This window comes from Boleophthalmus pectinirostris, unplaced genomic scaffold, assembly GCF_026225935.1.
Source record: "Boleophthalmus pectinirostris isolate CB_2022bp ecotype Guang Dong unplaced genomic scaffold, ASM2622593v1 HiC_scaffold_13, whole genome shotgun sequence".
Classification (NCBI taxonomy): domain Eukaryota; kingdom Metazoa; phylum Chordata; class Actinopteri; order Gobiiformes; family Gobiidae; genus Boleophthalmus; species Boleophthalmus pectinirostris.
Window position 1 is genome coordinate 32,834,805 of NW_026571036.1, and position 21,696 is coordinate 32,856,500.

At 37.1% G+C, this 21,696-nt stretch overlaps 1 protein-coding gene across 1 annotated transcript in view; it reads right to left on the minus strand.

Moving 5' to 3' along the window:
- Nucleotides 1-430: 430 nt before the first annotated feature.
- The window catches only part of LOC110155067 (rho GTPase-activating protein 18), a 35,765-nt gene continuing 14,499 nt past the window's right edge, over nt 431-21,696 (minus strand). The window contains exons 2-18 of the mRNA XM_055149642.1: nt 19,546-19,882; nt 18,136-18,262; nt 14,891-14,973; nt 13,486-13,635; nt 12,257-12,326; nt 9,121-9,236; nt 8,113-8,184; nt 7,596-7,689; nt 7,415-7,506; nt 6,679-6,756; nt 6,342-6,501; nt 5,975-6,057; nt 4,764-4,970; nt 3,631-3,765; nt 2,861-2,982; nt 2,628-2,683; nt 431-2,227 (exon numbers count right to left, since the gene is read on the minus strand). Coding sequence (XP_055005617.1) covers nt 2,136-2,227; nt 2,628-2,683; nt 2,861-2,982; nt 3,631-3,765; nt 4,764-4,970; nt 5,975-6,057; nt 6,342-6,501; nt 6,679-6,756; nt 7,415-7,506; nt 7,596-7,689; nt 8,113-8,184; nt 9,121-9,236; nt 12,257-12,326; nt 13,486-13,635; nt 14,891-14,973; nt 18,136-18,262; nt 19,546-19,882 — 2,074 coding nt within the window. The 3' untranslated portion in view covers nt 431-2,135. The remainder of the gene's footprint in view (nt 2,228-2,627; nt 2,684-2,860; nt 2,983-3,630; nt 3,766-4,763; nt 4,971-5,974; nt 6,058-6,341; nt 6,502-6,678; nt 6,757-7,414; nt 7,507-7,595; nt 7,690-8,112; nt 8,185-9,120; nt 9,237-12,256; nt 12,327-13,485; nt 13,636-14,890; nt 14,974-18,135; nt 18,263-19,545; nt 19,883-21,696) is intronic.

Consider the following 21,696-nt stretch of genomic DNA (forward strand, 5'->3'; position numbering starts at 1 on the left):
GTCCAGTAATACACTAAACGGACTCTTGTGAGCTTTTAAGATGTTTTATAATATTGTTACCTCATTAAAAACATGTTTCACATGTGTTTCATTCACACGTTTGAAAAATCCTGGTTTGTCAGTCTGTCTACATCCCCCAAACTCAAAATGCTCTGTTCCACCTTGTGATGTCATGAGGCAGTAGTTTAAGTTAACTGCTACCTAAAATCCTTTGTTCTGTAGTGTTTAGAAATTCCAGGGCTGAAAACATCCAAGCCCCTCCCCAGTCCCTAGGCCCCTCCCCTTACCTGGCCTCTGTTCAAACTCACCTGCTCTCTGTTTTCTGTCAGACCAAAGCTGGCACAATGTCAGACACTAACTAACATAGATAGCATCTACTTTAATAAAATCCAATATTTGTGGTTGAAATATTAAAATACACTCTGTCACAAACAATCAAAAGAATTTATTTACATAATGTACATATTTTAGTGGTTATCATCTCAAAGGCAAAACACAAAAAAATATCATCCCAAAGTTTCATTCACAGTTACAATGAATCTCACAGGCCTGTTCACGATCAGCAATACTCAAAATACAACTTTATCAAAATAATGAAAACAAAAGACCACACTGTAAAAAAAATAATCTGTGTTTCTGTGTAAATGACTTTAATTCAGCATATTAATCTTGATTTGAGTTGTATTTAAAGTGCCCATATGATATTTTCTGATCTATGTTATAATGTAGTTTCCTCATCAAAACATACCTGGAGTTGTGTTTTGTTTCATTCAAAATTTCATTTTCTAGTGAAATAAAAGTCTAAAAGGCAACCAAATTTCTTCACCATATATTTTAGGTCTCCTGAAAAAGTTCCCACAACTCAAACATTGACCTGCAGAGTTGTCATTGTGCTGTGGTTTAGTTCAGACCATGATTGTCAAAAACATATTTAAAGTTGTGACTCAACAGAAATCACATGAGCAGCTTTAACACTTCATTAGGAAATAAATACAGAAATATCAGACTTAATCAGTGGTTACAGGAACAAAATGATAATTGGACTTAAATCACAGTGCATTACATGTGTCATTGATGAATACAAGACAGTGGTTTGAATTTTTGCTCCATATAAATGAATTAATTTGGAAAAAAAGGCATGATCTTAGTATCAGTAGCCTTCATTCTCTGAAGTGTTAATAAAGGTGCACTATGTAACTTTTCTCTGAAAGGTTCTGAAACCTTCTTGTTACGGTGGAGACATTACTGTTTTGCCTTGATTATTCCACAGTATGAAAATAAACTTGGTAATCACAATGGAGACAGGTTAATCGTCAGACCTATGGAAAAGCGAGTCTGCATATGGTAAGAGTTCATGTTTTTAAAGGTATTTTTAAGCTAGAAGACATTCCAGGCACAGAAATAACATCTCAATGGATCAAGCAAGAAGCGGACCCATAGAAGTTACATAGTGCCCCTTTAAACTACAGGGATTCTACAATGTGCTGATATCATGTGAACACAACCTATTATATATTGAACTAGGGACCTTTCTGCTGTAAGGCTGAAGTGCTAACTACTCTTCCACCACGCACCTATGTACAGTAAGGCTGAAAAGGTTAAAGGTGGTAGTAAGGCATTACATTAAAGGGCCTGTACCTGATTTTCTTCCATATATTTGAGCAAAAGTATATACATATTCATTGTAAAAGCAGCTCCTGAAGTCAAAATTAGTCCACTGTGAGCTGTCTGTATCCAATTAAAAAGTGTTTTATTGACTGATAAACAGGAAGTTTGATGTTGGCATGCTAGTTGCTAGCATTACTCTGACAGCAATCGTCCACTCTAGTCTCTGAGAGCTGTGAAACTTACCTCATCATGGTGAATAACTGGATGCTCTAAATGCATAATGTAAATGAGGAACCATTGAAAAATGTTTAAAATGAACTAGATCTGTTTTTAAGACAGTAAAAATCAGGTACAGCACCTTTAAAAAATGTAAAAAAATATATATATAATAATAAGCCATTGACAACCAGTGCCAAGACTTTAATCGGGTTAAAAACGTGTGTGTCCGTTTGAGAGAAGAGGCAGCATGTTTCCCTTTGAATGAGAAGGTATTTAAAACTACACAGGTACAGAGGTGAGAGCAGGGATCATCGCTGGACCACACGGATCACCCACTCTGCTGCAGGATTCAACTGGAACAGGTCCTTCATGTAGGTCTCCCCGTCTAGACACCGCTCCTCTGGGGAAGAAATACAGGAAGCACAGGTCAGAGTTCAATAGGCTTTTATTAAGAATTTGTTCTCTGTATTTGACCCATTTAATGCCACTGGGTTACACCTGTCTTTCAAACAGGGGAAGCTCTTTACGTTCTCATTCTTTTCATATCCTGTTATTTAATAACTTGTAAACCGCTTTCAATTACATTTGTATAATAGATGCGTAACTGTAATTACATCATAACTCTGCTTTGAAAGTACGAAAGTCAGAAGTAAACTTGTTTCATAAAAATCCTCAATTTTCACGATTTTCACAATCTTCATAATCTTGATTAAAAATTTATCAAATTAAAATTAATCAAATTTATTCGTTCGGCCCGAGTTTAAACTAATCCTGGTCACTAATGAACAGGAAATACTCACTGATGTTGCCTCCGATTTCATATAAACAGAGCTCATCCCTTTTCACAGACACTGAACTGAAGAAAAAACAGAGCATTAGAGAGTAATATAAGAAGAACTTTTACACAGATTATTACTATGAGTAAACAATTTCAGTAAATAATGTGCCAGTTTGTCGACTTGTTCATAACATGTTTTAATATTTTTCCTGAAAAGTCCTATATAAATAAAGTGTATTATTATAACAGAAGTACCTGTCTTGGCTGAGGAATCGTGAGAGCACGTCTGCAGCCTGCAGGTCCTCTGTGAGCTGCACCGCCATCGACACTTTACTGAACTGAGGAGCCTGAACACGGATGAAGCCCTGAGAACTCTCCTGGGGATAAACAGAGAGAGAGAGAAGGAGAGAGAGAGTGCAAGGGGAGAAAAGGAGAAGAGGAGGAGGAGAAAGAGGGAGTTAAACACAGACCATAATAGGAGAAACTAGGAATTCATCAAGTTGTTTTTTTGTTTCATTCATAGTCTGTCTCCCTCCGGAGCTAATAAGAAATAATTGAATATTTTCAGTCAGGTCCACAGGTAACTGACTCTTTCACTTGGTGAATGCAGAGTCACACATTTCAGGGAGTTCAGTCACATATCGTTATTTGTTACACATGTCTGTCAAATGCAGAAGACATCTCTCGAAAATTTGAAAACCTCACATGTAAGTTTTGAATGCTGATTCTACAGAAAGCCACGGTGTTTCTTAGTCCTCTGTGCTCATATTTTTCTGTCTTATTTCTTATTTATAAGTTTGGACAAATGGACCATTTATTTCTGTGTTCTTGTTAATCCGCCTGTCAATCAGCTCCATCAAAAAATCTTGGATAAAGCAAGTATCTTAAAAAGTGTGTGGACTGGACTGGCCATGGAAACAAGGAAGCATGTCCTGCCTTTAGACACACCTCACCTCTGGCATGCACTTATAGATTTATTGTCTCTTCTGTTTATTCAGACTTTTTTTGCAGTTTCCCCTCCTCACCTCTGGAGCACTCTTCTCCGGCTGCTTGTCAGTGGTGATCTTCTTGAGCAGTTTCCTGACTGCACGCTCTTTGTTCTGTTTCCTCTGACTCTCCATGTTCTGCTGACGGACCTGCGTCAGGATGAACTTTGGAATCTGCAGAATACATGAAAAATACACTTAAAACAAGACAAAGGGAGAACATGCAAACTCCAGATGTATCAAAAAAGCTTAAAGATAAATACATTTTGCATAATACCCATTTGTTAAAAGTAAACAAAAGGGTTGTGGACAAACATTAGGCTAACTGAAAGTTCGGTGACAACACAATTTTTCACTGTTCACTTTCCCTCACTTACGGCATGACAGGCTGACCAATAGAAGTCCAAAGAGTTGCATATGAGTGAAATTACATTTTACACGTTCAAAACAGGATCACATATTATTTCATCACATCTGAGTACAGCAAGGTTTTGGTCTGCCAAGAACCACAGCGGTTTGCCTGTCTTCCTGTAAAAAAACTCACCGGTTTCAGTTCCCTGTAACACCACATTTTGGGTACTGTACTTTGACCCACTCGAAAGATAAAACATTTGGTTTTGAAATATTTAAGTGCGTATGATTATCTAATATTGACTTAATTTGGTGGAATAAAACCTACTGTAAATATAAATTATAGTTTTGCACTAATCAAGAAGCAATTTGTGAAGATAAGTTCAACAATTTACAGGAAGTGGAAAGTTCTATTTTAGAGAGGTCCATATTGATGATCACACGAGGAAATTCTGTTCAAAATTGAGGCATATTTTTCACAAATAAACACATTTTTCTGATACTTATTTCAACAAAATAAATGTCACATAATTTACATTTTTATTTGTCAAAAAATAATCTGTGTACATTAGACGGGTTTTGGCCCATTATACATCCACATCATGCTAGATAAAAATCAAGACATTCCTTAGTATGATGTTATAATTTCCAATCAGGAAGTAAAATTTTAAACCTAAAAAATGGCCAAACTAGGGAAAAATAAAATAAAATTCTTAGCATAATTGTAAATATAAAAATCTTAACTGTGTTTTAGTAAAATTAGTAGTCTGACATGTCATGGGCACTTTAAATTTAGCTATGGTCCCTGTGTGTGTCCTTACAGTCCAGAGAAGGTCCTGGTAGCGGATCAGCAGTCGCACAATGTTAGCGGTGCTGGTTGCCATGGCAACCTCCTGCTGCTGCGTGACCTTTGCCCTTTGACCTTTGAACATGAAGAGGTTGGGCGCCATGACGACGGACACATTGTTCAGGGTCATGCGGTTTTGGGTTTGATGCTCGATGACACGACGGAAAAACTCCACCAGAGCCTGGAAGAAAACATGAGGAGTATTTACAGTTAAAGGGCCTATATTACACAAAATGGACTCTAGTGAGCTTTAAGCCATGTTATAATGTTGTTACCCCATCAAAAACATGTCTGGAGTGTTGTTTCATTCACACGTTTGAGTAATCCTTTATTATTAGTCTGTCTGCATCTCAACTGTTATATAACATAATGCTCTGTTTTGCTCCTTTTATTTTCATTTCAGTCGAGATTAAATTCCAGGGTTAAAATCATCCAAATTATTCTAGTGAAGGTGTATGGAGTATAAAAACACAGTGGAGCCCTTCCTGTATTACCACATGACATGACAAGGTAGGACAGAGTGTTTTCAGTTTGAGACAAGAACACAGGTTAAATAGGCAGGGTTTGTGTGAATGAATGGTAAAGGAGAAATTCAATTTGTCAACTGGACAAATGTTTATTTAGGTTGAAAACATTTCGCACCTCATCCAAGCTGCTTCTTTATTTCTGGGCAGAATGCTGGTGGATCCTTATATCTGCCTGCAGGGAGGAGGAACTACACTGAAACTACTCTGAAAATAACACCCTATTTGTTTACAGTTTATGTTAGTTAGCTAGACCTATTCATCTGTACTGAGTGAGTGACAAATTAAATTTCTCTTCTGCTATGGATTCTATCTGGATAATTTATTTATTTATTTGGTTGGGACAGAGCATGTTAATGAACAAACATGACACAACATGAATGTAAACACACCGGATTGTAGCATAAGGCTAATTTCCATCCATTGTCCCAAGGGGCTGGGATCACAGGGGGCCAAACAATAAAATATACACTTCATTCATTGCACAGTTCCCATCATTGCACAGTCCAAAATATTATATTTGAGGAATTCTACACATGTGTGAATGAAACAAAACACAACTCCAGGTATGTTTTTGATGAGGAAACAACATTATAACATAGATCAGAAGAGAGTGTGATATGGATCCTCTAAACATGAGTACAGTAGAGTAGATTCTGACCTTGAGTGTGTCTCTGTTGGGCTCTGGCAGCAGCAGCACCAGGAGATTCAGAGCTTGTAGCTGCTGCTTTTTAGTGGGAAGCTCTGGACAAACATAAAACAATGAAATATTTTGTTTTATAATGTTTGAATTGATTGACTATAACCAGGATTAAACTAGGACCAAACCATGACTGAACCAGGACTAAAGTAGGACTGAACCAGGACTGTCCTTCAGCTCAATTTAAACTATAGGGATTCTATGATGTGATGATTTAATTAAACAACAAATAAAATAATAAATACAAATAATAATATATATAAATAATAAACAGAATTATAAATAATAAGTCAATAAATAAATAATAATGATGAGTAAATAAACTGACTGTTGACGGCGATGAAGGCGTTGAGGTGCTCCACGCTGAGCAGGGGGAGGGGCAGTTCTCTGATCAGCAGCTTTAATAAACTGGCCGCGTCATGCTGCTTTAACTGACCCCAGGAAAAACGGCCATCGTAGAAGGAGGACTCCAGATCCTGGCACAAAGCCTGGGGAGACAGAAGGGTTAGAACCAGGACTGAACCAGGACTGAATCAGAACTACACAAGGACTAAACCAGGTCTACACAAGGACTGAATCAGGACTACACAAGGACTAAACCAGGTCTACACAAGGACTGAATCAGGACTACACCAGGATTAAATCAGGACTAAACCAGGACTGACCTTGACCCTTGTGGCGGCTCCTGGGATCCTGAGCAGTCCCTCGGTGTCGAGACCCTCCTCCTCGATGTGACTGATCAGCTGCTCAAAGACAACACAGAGTTTATGAGAAAATAAAGAAGAAATTTAAATTTAACATACCGTAATTTTCACTCAAATCTGTCTATTCTCCCTTATTTATGTTTTTAAATTTGTTAATCTGAGTGTCGCACATTGCTCTTATCCATATAGGGAGAGTGTAGCATATATTGCATTTCAAATTTCATACACAACTAATATATTACCTAATAAGATTATCCAATCAGAAAGCAGCTGAAAATGAGAAAAACCTGTATATGTCTTCAGGCAAATCAGGGTCAGTTGTAATTGTAATAATTTTTTTGTTTTTTTAAGAGAGAACAAGAAAATGAACTGCTATGGTCCTCAAAGACTGAATCAAATTTGGACCCAAAGGACAAAGTGCAAAGTGTAAAGCATTATTCATATGTGCCAAAACATAGTTATAATCTGTAACTCCTGGGGATCTGTATGTTTTATCTTGGCCATTTTAATTGCAATATTCATCTAAAAATACTTAATAAAAGAAACAAGAAACAAGCAATTAAAGATTGCTCAAATTGCAACTTCAAGAGGGTAAATGAGGAAGAAACAATAAGATAATTAAAAGCTCTGAGAAGTTGATTTTGCAGAATAGGTCTGCTTTAAACTTGTAATGCCGACAGTTCAGTTCAGGCCTTACTCTCTGTAGGATGATTGGCACTTTGGTTCCTGGGATCCTCTTTTGGTCCTGCTCCAGTAAAGTAATGAGAGGGACTCCGAACAGTCCGCTTTCTGAATGGAGGAAAAAATATGCAATTTATTTTTTATTTCAGTGTATGTGCAAATCATATGTATGTATTGAATGGGGTATGTTTGTTTACCTCTTGCCCTGATCTTAACTGGCTTCTGAGCCTTGATGTCGATCCCTGCTGTGTCAAACAGAGCCGTCATCTCCACCAGAACCAAGCGCTGCACCTGAGGAGAAGGAAATAACAAATATAATGTTTAATAATTAAAATAGTTGTGATTAATATATTAGTTTTATAAAGCATGTTTCTAGAGTGTCTTTTAAATTCTAACTGCTTTAGAATTTGGTACATTACTTACTCCTCAATTCAACTCATCCTCATGGTAAAACGTTTTTAAAAAGTTTATTTTACATAATATCAACAACATTTTCATGGAAACAGCAAGTCAGGTTTGTGGCGATGCAAGCCTGCTCACAGTCACATGTTTTTCAAAGTTTTGAGTGCAGTAAACACAACCCAAGTCTATTTTAGTAAAAAGGTTACAAAACAGCTTTAAATCAGGCAAAGTTTGTGCTCTTGCTCAACGACACAGATACTGCATTCCTATGTACTGGGAATCAAACCAAAAATAATACAAAAAGAACTCTACCTTTTTCATATCCTGTGGTGATAAGTCTCCAATTCTGGTCTGGCCCGTTTTATCTCGAAGTAACTTGAAATTCTGAAAAAAAAAAAAAAAAAGAAAAAAAAAAGTTCATTCAGAAACTTTTGCAGAAGTTATATATTTCTCACCACTAGATGTCACCACAGAGCGACACACATACACACGCATACACACTCATTTATTTTGCATAAACACTACACGGAGCTAAAAATAGATTCTGAGCAGGTTAACAGGTGTCAAGTGCACCAAAACAACGGACCAAGTTAATATTTTACACTTATTAACCTCAAGTACAAACCTAACATTAAGATAATTATGTACATACATTATTTAACTAATTATTCAGAGCTTGGTCATCATTTTATTATTCATTACATTGTTCTTTGTCAATAAACAAAAGGCAAATCCACAAATTTTGAATCTGATCATTTCTATTAGAAACTAGACCTAAGAATTTGCAGTATTACAACACACACTTTCATTTTAACCAGAGGTGGAACATAAGTGAAGCAAAGGTAGTAAAGAAGGCTACTGTATTTAAGTATAAATCTTAGGTTTCTGTACTTTACTTAAGCAGATTTAAAAGTGGACACTTTTTTATATATATAAAATTCTCTAAGACCTGAGGGTTTATTTTTAACACATTCATATTTTTAGCAAACCAAAAATATACAAATTAAAAAAACTAGAAAAAAAGAATAAATGAAATGAATAAAATTTTTCAATTTTTTTCTTTAAAAAAAAAAAAAAAAATCAAAATCAATACTTTTTAATCTTCATAAGACCTCAAAATCTTAAGTATTTTTTTTTAAAAAAAGGTACTTTAATATATTTGATTAGATTTTGTCATGTGATACTTTTAGTTTACAATTTTATTTGACTTTTTTATTAGATTTTTTTTGTTTTTTTTGTTCCGGTACTTGTACTTTTACTTAAGTGATAAAACTGAATACTTCCACCACTGATTATTTGGAGTGAATCTTGTATACTCACTGGTAGTTTGTCATCTGCGTGGATGCTGTTTCTCTGTATGGGGCCTTGGTGGTTCTCTTTGTAGTTTAAAGCCTGTTCAGAAAAGGCCACTTCAACATTCAGCTCTGTGTCAGCCTCTGAAAAACAACAAGGAAAAAAAAGAAGATGAGTAGTGTTAGAAGTGTTTGGAAATACACAAACTGTTCTGATTCTGATAATTTCAGTCTGAGTTATGTGACATCTGCGAGGCCAGGGTTGTTTAAAAGAATATATCCTTTAAGTTTTTTCCCCCAAAATAGGCTAAAATAAAAACATGTTTTTTCATAATGGATGTTTTTATTGCAGGTGTCCTTACAGTGAAAAGAGTCAGGCTTGTATCTCCACAAACCTGGGCCTCCTCCTACTTGTTTAAATGGAAATGTTGTTCCTTTGGCTCAAACTCATGATGCAGATGACCTCCAGAATGTTATATATTATCACTTTAACCATGTTATAGTTGTTTCCATCTAATTTACCCTGTGCAGTTATATTTAGAGTGATTCATGCATGTTTGAGTCATCTTTATTTGTAGTGTATTGAAGATGTCATTGCTCCGGTCCACCCCTGTTCTCACTGCCACCATTAACACGCCCTTTGCTCTGTTCTTATGTCATTCTCAGTAAAGAAAAAAAAAAAAGGACATCAGGCCAGGGCATGTAATGTGTATGCAAAATGTTCAGCAGTTATGGTGACACAATGCACACATTAGTACTGCCAAAAAAGTTTTAAGAAAAAATAGCCTACTAAACAAATTTAAACAACACAAGTTTCATGAGCCTGTTTAGATGTTTGATTTCAAAGCAAAAAAGGTGCTCACCTGTTGTAGTCCCACCTAAGTCAGTTGTTTCTGGTCAGATTGTGTTAAAATAAAGCTCAGAACAATGACCAACAAAACCTCAAACAGGGTATGCCTTCAGTTTGCATTGCAACCCCAGGGAATAAAATGTTTTAAAATGTTCAATAGGCCTTCTTTAAAAGTGTTGGGAAAAACATTTTGGTTTATAAACAGAGTTTACACAGTTTTCATTCTGATCATTCCTCCGAGTCTGAGTCATGAACCATCACAGGAGCCAGGAGAGTTTAAAGTGGTTTTGACACTATTAGATGGATGACAGCTTTTAGCTTTTAGCAACAACTGCACTATAAAAATTAAGTTACACACAGTCAGGGTCATTACTGTTGCCATTACTCTGTCCATGTAGGGTGATATTTGCTCTGCATTTTACCCATCAGAAGCAGTCAACCACCACAGGACAGCCATCTAGACTTAAGACTTAGATCAACTTTACTGATCCACATGGGAAATTACTTGGACACAGTAATAACAACAAGCACCTATATAAATGGCAATAATACATACAAAATAAGTAGCAAAAGTAGCAAGGGGCTGGTGTCAAATAAGACATAAGTTTTGTATATGTACAAGAAAAATAAAAATATAGGAATATAGTAAAAAAAAATTATCTGGGCCATATACAAGAGATCATAAGGAGAAACAATGTAAAGATGAAATAGCGATGCACATGACACAGGGTTATCTATTACATAAAGATGAGTTGTTGTACAGTTGTAGGGAGTATTACCTGTTACATAAGAGTGTGCTGTTGTCCAGTTGTAGGGAGTATTATCTGTTACATAAAGGTGAGTTGTTGTACAGTTGTAGGGAGTATTATCTGTTACATAAGAATGTGCTGTTGTCCAGTTGTAGGGAGTATTATCTGTTACATAAAGGTGAGTTGTTGTCCAGTTGTAGGGAGTATTATCTGTTACAAAAAGGTGAGTTGTTGTCCAGTTGTAGGGAGTATTATCTGTTACATAAGTAACTTTTTTTTTTTTAATGTATTTTTATTGGCTTATTTATTGCTATTCTATGATTTTGCTCTTACTTTACTGGTTTTATTATTTTAAGATTAGTATGATTATTTTAGTAGTTTATTTTATAATTTTATTATTGTTGTTATTATTATGTATTTGCGCAGCACTTTGGAAACTGTTTGTTTGTGAAATGTGCTATAGAAATAAAGTGGATTGGGTTGGATAAGAGTGAGTTGTTGTACAGTTGTAGGGAGTATTATCTGTTGCATAAGGGTGAGTTGTTGTACAGTTGTAGGGAGTATTATCTGTTGCATAAGGGTGAGTTGTTGTACAGTTGTAGGGAGTATTATCTGTTGCATAAGGGTGAGTTGTACAGTTGTTTTGAGTATGGTATGAATGTTGTCCTGTATCTCTCTCTGTTTGAGCAGAGCTGTAGGAGCCTGTTGGAGAATGAGCTCCTCTGTCTCTTTATAGACCATCTCCTTCAAACAATGATTCAGACAATGAGTCAAGGCAATCTAAGCTACAGGAGAGAATATGCCACAATGACAAACAATGTATTTTTGTCTGAATGTGAGTGGTAAAGAATCACTATGGAACATTTTGCTATACCACCTATTTGTCTCCATGGTGATGTTATTTCTTTGCTTGGAAAGTTCCACTTTATGGCTGCATGTATAATTACTAACATAACATATTTAGATCATCATTTAGATCAGACATGTCAGACCCGCCGGCTACAGACAGACTATAGAGACATTATTTATTTCAAATGTTGTTATTATTTTATATTATGCTTGTTCTGGATTCAATGTTAAAGCAAAACTATTATTAAATGTTAAATTTAATAAGATATTGTTTAACATTACATATCTTGAAAGAAGACATGCAGATGTTGTTGAAATTTTTCTTTCAACATTTAGTTTGGCGCAGTTTTTAATTTTGGCCCTCTGTGAATTTGAGTTTGACACCTCTGATTTAGATCATCCTTTTTTTTGTTTTGAATTGCTATATTTGCTGTAAATAATGTATGAACATGTTTAATTTGTTTCAGTTTTGTTTTTTGATGCCCCCTCCCTTTGCTCTCCATGCTAAGTCACTCCCCCTTCAGTCTTGGAATTGCCAATCTCTACTACTATTTCATGACATCACAAGCATTTTGAGCTTTGGAGAAACTAATAATAAAGAATTACTCAAACATGTGTGAATGAAAAACACTACAGGTACAGGTAAAACATGGTTAAAAGCTCACAAGAGTCAATTTAGCGTAATATGGGCCCTTTAATGCGTGTGTATGATGTACCAGTGGTAGAGGAGACGTCTTTCTTCTCTTTATCACTCTCTCCATTCACTTCACTCGTCTTCACCAACTCCTTAAAAACACAAAATTCAAGCATCACAACTGGGACTAAACATGGAGTAGATGTGGACAGGACCAAAAACCAGGATGCAGCCCTGTAAACAAGCATTGTGATTCTGTTGAACCTTCACATTCACAACAGATCCATAAGAATTGACGGAAAGACTGAAATGTGTACTGAGAAACTAATACAAGAATCACATTTCAGAACATGCTTGTACAGATCTAAACTACAGGGTTAGCAGCTTTTATGTAGAATAAGATGTTTTGCTGTCTGTTATTGTACAAAAACACTGCAGCCTTTATGATTTGTTAATTGTGTCCACTCAAGTATTTTTATTGTCATGTGTTGTGTCTGAATTTTTAACATTTGACTGATCACCAGTTTGGATTGCATAATTTTTGCAGTGTAAGTCGTAGCATCCTCTTCCCGTTATATCATTTTAATAGAACAGACAGCATAATCTCTGTTTTTAATAATCTCATATTAGGGAAAAGCTTTGTTTACACAGACGGGGAATTCCAGTTAATTTAGATGAAGTTACATTTTAATCAGTGACCAGACAGAAGTTTAGAGCCACTGCACTTCTCACGAAACAAACAAACAGATAATTGTTTTTATAGTGTTCATGACCAGCCATGAAGAAAAACAACACTGTTCTGCCTTGTGATGTCATGTGGTAGTACAGGAAGTGCTCCACTGTGTTTTTAAACTCCATACACCTTCATTTGGATAATTTCAGCGCATGAATTTCCAATCTCTACTGAACAAAAGGTTAAAAGGCAGCTGTTAACTTGAAAAATACAGCTTGTTTACATCACAAGGTGGAACAGAGCATTCTGAGCTTTGGAGACGTAGACAGACTAATAATAAAGGCGTACTCAAACATGTGAATGAAACAAAACACAACTCCAGGTATTTGAGGTTTCTGAGGAGGTAAGCGCATCATAACATAATTTAAATCTTTAATATATGATCTTCAATTTTTACAGTTTTAAAAAACAGAACTAATTCTTTTTAAACTGAAACTGGAGTGGAGTTTTGCTGTCATTGTAATGCAAACAGCAACTAGCAGGTGGCCTAAATATGGGAGAGAATAGGGTTTTTGTCTCATATACGTCTAACTTTACCTTTTCTAAATATACGAGATTTTGATGTTTTGGGCTCTTACCTTTTCGTGTTGTTCTGGAGGTCTGAAGATGTCCCTCACATCAGGTACATGCTGTCTGTTCCTCCTCCTCAGAGTCTGGGCCACGCGTCGCTCTATGGCTGCAGCCTGAGAGCGTGTCAGAGTGGACAGGAACGCAGCACTGTCCTCGTCCTGCAGGAGGCACAAGGAGGGTTAACGGAGACAAAGGGACTGATCCAACAGATTCACATGATTGAAATTTAGAAGAAAAAAACAAAACTTTAAAGTCATTATAATCATTATTAACAGACAAATCAGCGTTAGCAACAGGTTTGATTAACAGTGTTGCTAAGTGTCTGCTCCCTGCTTAAACAGTGGAACTCATCTACAAATTTGCCCCATAACTGCTAACCTCAAGGAGCTTCATTTGGCTGGAGCAGAACGCCCGGAGTGACATCACAGTTCACTTACAGCCCACACACAGTCTATGGCACATACCCTGCGTTCGATTATCCTTCTGAATCGATTTTCTGAGGAAGTTGCCTAGCGACATGCAAACACCCCTTTTCCTGGGATGGTGCGACTCCAACCTCAGTGGCGGAAAAAATAGGCCGAGCAAGGATTCCAAGTCAGAAACCAAGACGGCCCTTCCCACTGTGATATGTAAATATGAACTGTTTTCATTGTGTTTGGACACTTTGGTGGTTTAAATTACAGATTCAGTCAGTCATATATATACATATATGCATATACATATACATATATATATAGTCGCAATACCTTACCGCTTCCGTATCGCTGCCTGTGGGTTTGGTAGTTGGTGTTGTGGTGTGGCCAATATTGACCAAATACTTCATTTAATGGGCGTTAACGTCCCTAAGGTTGCAATGGAAGAGAAGTCATAACATAAAATGAAGAGCAAATTTCAAAAAGTAAATTAATTAAAGTGGCAGCGTTTTCATAAAATGAGGGAATAGTCATAATCATAATCCACATAGTCTGACACACGAAACATAATAATACGCTTCAAGTTCAGATGTGATGTCAAATCCAAGGTCCAAGTGGGAGTCGGAAAATAATCGAACGCAGGGTGACTCTTTCCCTTCTCACACACTGCTGGGGAATCAGGGTTAGGCTATTATGAACATAATGGAGATATTTAATTATGTATTGTTTATTTGAATAGGGACAGCTCCAACAAACATAGATTAACATGAAGTAATCTAATACGACCATCACAGTGTTTATAGCATAGACTAATTTCCAACACCAGTCTGAAGGAGGGATTTAAACAGATCAAGGTTCCACTAGTAAATGTTAAAATCATTAATAAATACAGTGACTATGTCAACAAGACCAAATATTGAACAGTAAAATTCATTCACACAGCGTAGCGCACACACACAGAAATCTATCAGCTCTGATTAAAACGTGGTTTGATTGGCACCTGCTCTTGATCGTGGGGGGCGGAGTCATCAAACAGTCGAGCAAGTCCCGCCTCCACGAGCCACGCCTCTTCCTGCTCCCCCTCTGAAATGCACACAAAAATAATATGTTGAAATAAAAGCTGTGTGTCCATCACTACTGCAATACAAAGTCAATAAAAATATATATTATGTCACATTTTGCCTTTCAAAGGTCCTACAGGCCTATTCAACTAAATTGATTCTTGTGACATTTTAGCCATGTTATAGTGTTGTTATATCCTCAAAAACATACATTAGAATTGTGCTTTGTTTCATTCACACATGTTTGAGTAATCCTTTATTATGGGTCTACATCTTCATCGCCTTATGATGTTGGCAGTGAGATTGGCACTTCCAGGCCTGATTCTGAAATCATCCAATCATCTAAATGATTCTAATGAAGCTGTATGGAGTTTAAAAACACAGTGGAGCACTTCCCATATTACCACATGACATCACAAGGGGGAACAGAAAGTTTTCTGTTCGAGAGAAGAAGTCCTAAGAATGCAAGATTTGAGTGTTAAATGTGTGAATTAAGCAAAACACAACTCTGTGTATGTTTTTGATGGGGAAACAGCATTACAGCATAGATCAGAAAATAGTGTCATATGTACCCTTTAATACTATGGAAATAATACTGCAGATAATAGATTTTAGGATGACCTACATAGACCTATGTAACTTTCCTGGTGAATAGTGTTCTCCATGATGAAGAAATTGTGCTGTCTGGAATGTTCAAGTGTGCCATTAAACTTATCTGTCTCCGTAGAGATAAGCTGGTGACATCACCAGTTCAATGTATTTTTGAGCATTAAAACAGGTGTAATGAATAAAAAAGATAGTTAATGGTTTAATGTCAAACTGTCTAACATACCAGGCAAGGCAAAATGATCTCCATGAAGACAAGAAAGTGATGTAATCCTACCAAAATAGTTACATAGTGCACCTTTAAAATGTATGTTCATATAACATAAATATTTGAACAGTTGACGTCATATTTATTATGAATGATAAACCAGGACAAACACTTCTGAGGAATCTGAGCAGGAAGTGGATGTTTAACTGAAACAATAGTGTTCATAAACAGACTCCTGCTCCTCCATTGGCAGAACTAGTCTAAACCTGTCCCTGCACTCAGACCATTTGTTTTCTGTCACTATTTCTAGATCCATATTTGATACTTGATGTCATTAATATTCCATGGGTGTGTGATGCTAACTGCAAGCACTAATCTCCCTGAGGCTATCTGAGCTTCATTTTAACACAGTCTGAAAGAACAGACTTACTGGAACTACGACAGTTGAGCTGACTTGTGCTGTTAAACAAGTCTCACACAATTACAGTCACAAGCTAGCTGGCATTAAAGCTCATATTGATCACAGGCTTCTGGAAATGTTGTTGTTTAAGTAAATTTAGTACTTCTTCTTGAGTTTTCAGACAAAAAACTTTTTGGTGTGCACTGTGTCACCATGGTATCTGTTGATCCTCTATAGAGATGCATGTAGTACACCCCCAGCTTGATATAGTGAGACGATAACAGCGTGTGTTTTTTGTGGAGATTTGACAGATGTGAAGTTATCATGCAAGTTAAAAAGCTGAAGTCTTGTAAGGTCACAGGTTTTGTCTCATTTTTCTCTCTGCAGCGCCCCTTACATTTTACAGTAACACATTATTGTACGTAAAAGTTCTGTGTGTATATTTGACAATTAGAATTATTTAGTTAATTTGTTTTTTCAGTAGTGACCCGGAGCAATCATTAAAAAACTGTCATTATTAAAGATAGGCAATGTAACATTTCTATTGGAGGGTCCACCACCTGCTTGTCTACATGGAGATGTTTCACAATATGGCATTAAACCTATTCATCTCCATGGTGAGGGGAGTTTTCTTACAGTGTGCATGCATGCTTTTGTGATGTATTTCTTAGCAGTAAATATATTGGTAATTAAATAAATGAAAGCTAGATAAGTTGAATGCCATAATGCTGAACATTCCAGATAATGCAATGACATCTTCATGGAGACAACAACCTTTAACTCAAGATAATTTATTTTTATATTTAAGGAAACTTTTGTTACATTTTATTTATATTTGGTTTAATTGTGTATGGTTTGGGTTAAAATATAGTCCCCACTGACCACCACCAACACTCACACACCACTACCATACTAGGAAATGTGGGTGAAGTGTATTGCCTAAGGACAGATTGACTAGGGTGACCAGATGTCCCTATTTACCCGGGACAGTCCCAGTTTTGAGCAGTGTCCCCTGTCCCATCATATTCGTCCAAAACCACTGATTAGGCCCAGTTTTATACGATGATCCCATATGTCCCTATTGTTGACCAATTTGACCCCTGCCAACAGTAAACAGAGGCATAAACTGTCATTAGCTTCAGTAAAATACAGAAAAACAATGACCAAACTCAAAGAAAATGTGACTATACTAGCTCACATGTTAGTCATGAATAGGCCATGTGGAACAATTTTCACACTCATTTCACAGTTTTATTATTACCAACCACCCCAAACCGGGGGTTGGTTCCTCTAACCTAGGGAAGAGCAATTATCTGCATAATATTATGTGTGTTTCTTTATGAAAAGCAGTAAATAGCATTGTTTTGACAAGCTGGTCAGACTGGTAAGAGTTTATGTTATGACTAAGCAATGAAAAAGTGCAGTTGCCTTACAAAAAATGTAATTAAAAAAAAATAAAAGCAATGCAGCTTTAGTCCATGCATGAGGTAAAATGATAAAATATGTTTATCTTGTAATTCCAAATTAGATTAAAGGGGCCAGTCAGAGTCAGCCAAAGGGTCGTATGGGGCCCGGGAAGTGTATAGTTCCCAAGTCTGCCCTAACCACCGATGCCGGCAATGTGGCTGTCAACCATCCTGTTGCTAATGCTAATGCTAGCAGGGCAACCTATTATTAATGCTCATATCTTGATTTAGGAACAAAAAACCAAAATAAAAACACAGTATAGAGTGTCTTAATACAGACATTTTAAGAGCAAAATGACAGTGCTCACAGCAACAGCTGTAGAGAGAGGGGCAATGGTTTTTCAATAGAAAGTGAACCGTAACCAGACCTCAAAGGAACCACTTCTCACCCATGCTCACTTCTTATTTGGAACGTGCGGCCTAGAAAGTTAACTATGTCCATTTATAAATACAGTCTATGGTAAATCCTAAACAGCCCCCCGAAACACCGTGTGAAGTTCGTACCCTCTGGAGTCTTGCTCGGCTCCTCCTCCTGTGACTCTCCCTCTCCCCTCCTCTCTCCATCGGTCGAGCTGGTGATGTTCTCCACTTCTTTCCAGTAATCGTCCATCTCCAGCTCGTCCAGAGAGTCCTGACGTTCAAAACACACAATAAAACTAAGATCAGAAAGGAGCTACAGACTGGAGACCATTTCAAAAACACTGTGGGCTTATTTATCAAGGTGAAATCTGCACCAGCGTCACTACATACTCGTGCATGTCTTAGCTTGTTCCTAAGGTCAACTGGAGCTACAGAATACAGTTAAAGGCAAATAGTGGTGACATTCCTCAAATAATGAGTTGAGTTCTACTGTACATATTAATCAGTCTGGAATAGTGTTGTCAAAATACTACTTTCGATACAAAAGAATAGACCGATATCCATGTCTCACGATACGAGATTGTCACGGTATGAACCTCACGGTATGATATTTATTGTGATATTTTTTAGAGGCTAAGAAAACTATTAATATGTTACTTTTTCCTCTTAAAATGCCTTGACAAGGCTTAATCCATAGAACTATGATTTAAAAGTGCTTATACCTGTTATTTCTTCTTGTAGTCTACGGTGAAATGGAGCAAAGGATCATGGTCTATGTAGTTCCCTCTGTCTTTTTTTTAGCTATTGCTGCACCATAACTCTTAATTTAAGCAAACAGACTTGTAATTCAATATATTCTGATGGTCCACGATATTACTGTGAGAACTTTGACGATACGATATCATGATATTTCAGTTATTATTACAACCCTGGAATAGAAATGTATTTATAGACAAAAAAGAGAAATAAAAACACCAAGATCATGTAGAACAGGTAATATGAACAAAATGAGGAGCCTGACATCAGCAGTTACAGAGAGAGGTGCAACAACTTTCAATGTAGTCAAGTCAGTTGGAGCCAGAAGCGCCCCCATGCTCACTTCCTATTCGGAACATGGCAGCTAGCTATGTTCATTTAAAGATACAGTTTATGGTAATCTCTCAGTCATCTAAGTAGGTTCAATAGTAGAGACGGACCAATATGGGTTTTTTCATAGTTGATGTGATTTTTGAATTTAGTACCCACTCACCCCCGACCTTGTTTTACTACAAACTTTGGCTCCACCCAAAATACAATGTTGCTCTATGATTGGTCTGATATTCTTGGCCTAGGCACCATTACATCAGTGAAGCCAGTGGACTGTGAATTTGTGACCTCATCAGCCGGTTAATAGTAGCACCCATTGTTGATTCACAAAAAAATATGATATTCAGCAATGCAAATGAGTTTTGTATTAACATGCATTGAAACTCCTTTATGAAGACTTTTACCCCTTACACCACCAAAAAAGTTGCACATTACACCTTTAAACACAGCGTTCACATGTGGTTTTACCTGTGAGGTGGATCGCAGACAGGCCGGCCGTGGTCTGAGTCTAGTGTTTGGACTAGACCCTGGTTTGGGACTGGAGGACAGAGGAGCCCCAGAGGATTGCGGGTGATGTAGTCCACTCGGCTCAGGTTTGGAGATGGCGGGTTGTGTTTGTTGTGGTCTGGGGCTGGAGGATCGTGGGTAATGTAGTGCAGACTGCTCCGGTTTGGGACTAGTGGAGCGGGAAGAGAGCTCTGCTTCAGTGCATTGTGGCTCATGTAGTTTTGGGCTGGCGACAGGGATATTCTGCCCATATCTGTTGCTTTGGTTCTGCTGGACTATGTAGTGACCCGTTTTGCGGCTGGAAGAAAGAAAACAACAATTATCACAATAAACCTTTATGATAGATTTGAATATTTGTATTGACTAAAATGTTTTCTTTTAAATCTGATAAGAGGTTATTTTAAAAGGGGCACTTTTTGACATGTTATCAGTGGCAAACCCGGAAGAAAACCACAAAAGGAAGTGATATGTACGCTAGGACTGCATTACTTTGTAAAAATATTAAATTGCAGTTTTTCTGTTGAGTATTGCAAATGATACTTTGCAGCTGAGGTCATCAACGTTCCCTGGGGATGTAATGATAACTGTAGGCTCTGCTCTGTCTCAAGATCTGTTACTCAAGTTAGACTTTAATCTGAGCTTTGTTAACACAATCTGATGAGAAAGAGCTGACTTAGTTGGAGGCTAATAGACTAGTTTTTCTCTGTATATTGTGAATTGGTTTTATTTGTCCATTGTTTTCCTATGGGATTAGGGACTGGCAGGTGGGACAGCATAGAGCCAGGCTGGCACCACCTAGTGCATCCAATCAATTTCATTTCTCTCCAGCAACTAGGTCAGGAATCAAAATACACTAGGCAGCTCACAAAAACCCCAGAAGTGCAAGTTCGGGCAACAGCCAATCAGCGAAGAGCCATATATTCAGTGTTGTCAACGATTCCGAGACTGAGGATTCAAAGCCGGAATAAAGAAAATGTTTGGTGAATTTCATCAAGGGGAAAGATGTTATTGCCCTTCTTCCTACGGGATTTGGGAAAAGCTCAATATACCAGTTAGTGGCACATTACATACGTGACTACCAAATAGCAGCGATTGGTTAAATGATAAAAAGTACCCGCCTACCATCAAGTAAACGAATTCTAACACTGCGAGGTCATACAGTTTCTACGAAGTGAAACCGGCTGATGAATCAGGCTAGGACAGCATATCCTTTGCAGAGTAGTTTTCTGTTAGCATCACTTCATATTACGCTCCTCTGGAAATGTTTATGAGCGAGAAGAGCTGCTTTTACAATATATAGGGATAAAAACACAAAAATCATGTATTCCACAAGTGTAGAGGACTATAGAGACACATTCAGTTCAGATCACCCAGTAAAAGAAACAGTACTTTCGGACTTTGTCTCATTTACAGACACTGTGTAGAAATGTAACACATTAACCCTGAAGTCCAGACCCATGAAAATAAACTGCAGTGAATACAACGGAAAATCAACCATGAACTCAGCATCTCTGTGCACTGATAGTATAGAGTATGATCTAGCCCATAAATCAGAGATAGAGTGTGTCCTAATAACTTAAGTAGGTCAGTCAGTGAGGCCATTGTAAAGGGACTTGTTGAATTCCTTTAGTGTTCTCTAATTAAAAACCAGAACCAGCTTAGAACAGCAGCACAGAGAAAACAATACAGTAACTAGACTGCACGGTGGCAGAGTGGCTAGCATTTATGCCACACATGAGAAGATTTCAGGTTCAACTCCTGGGTAGACCTGTCATGATAATACATTTTGAAGCAAGAAAATAGACAAAAACTGACAATATTGATTGTTACTACTTTATGCCACTAACACAAAGCAGAATAATCCCAGTAGATTGATGTTTAAATAAACTGTAACATTAAAAGTTTTGAGCTGCGACTAATAAATAGCAGAGTGAATTAATAATTAGCCAAAGAAGTTATTTATTTTACTCTCTACTGCTTAAATCTCATCATAGCGCAAAAAAATGACAAAAATCTCCCTACTTTTGCTAAGAAAATGTATGCACAATAAATACTGACCCCAAAATATCCTGTTCCAGTTTATATTAGTCAGATAGTCAATACAGTAATTAT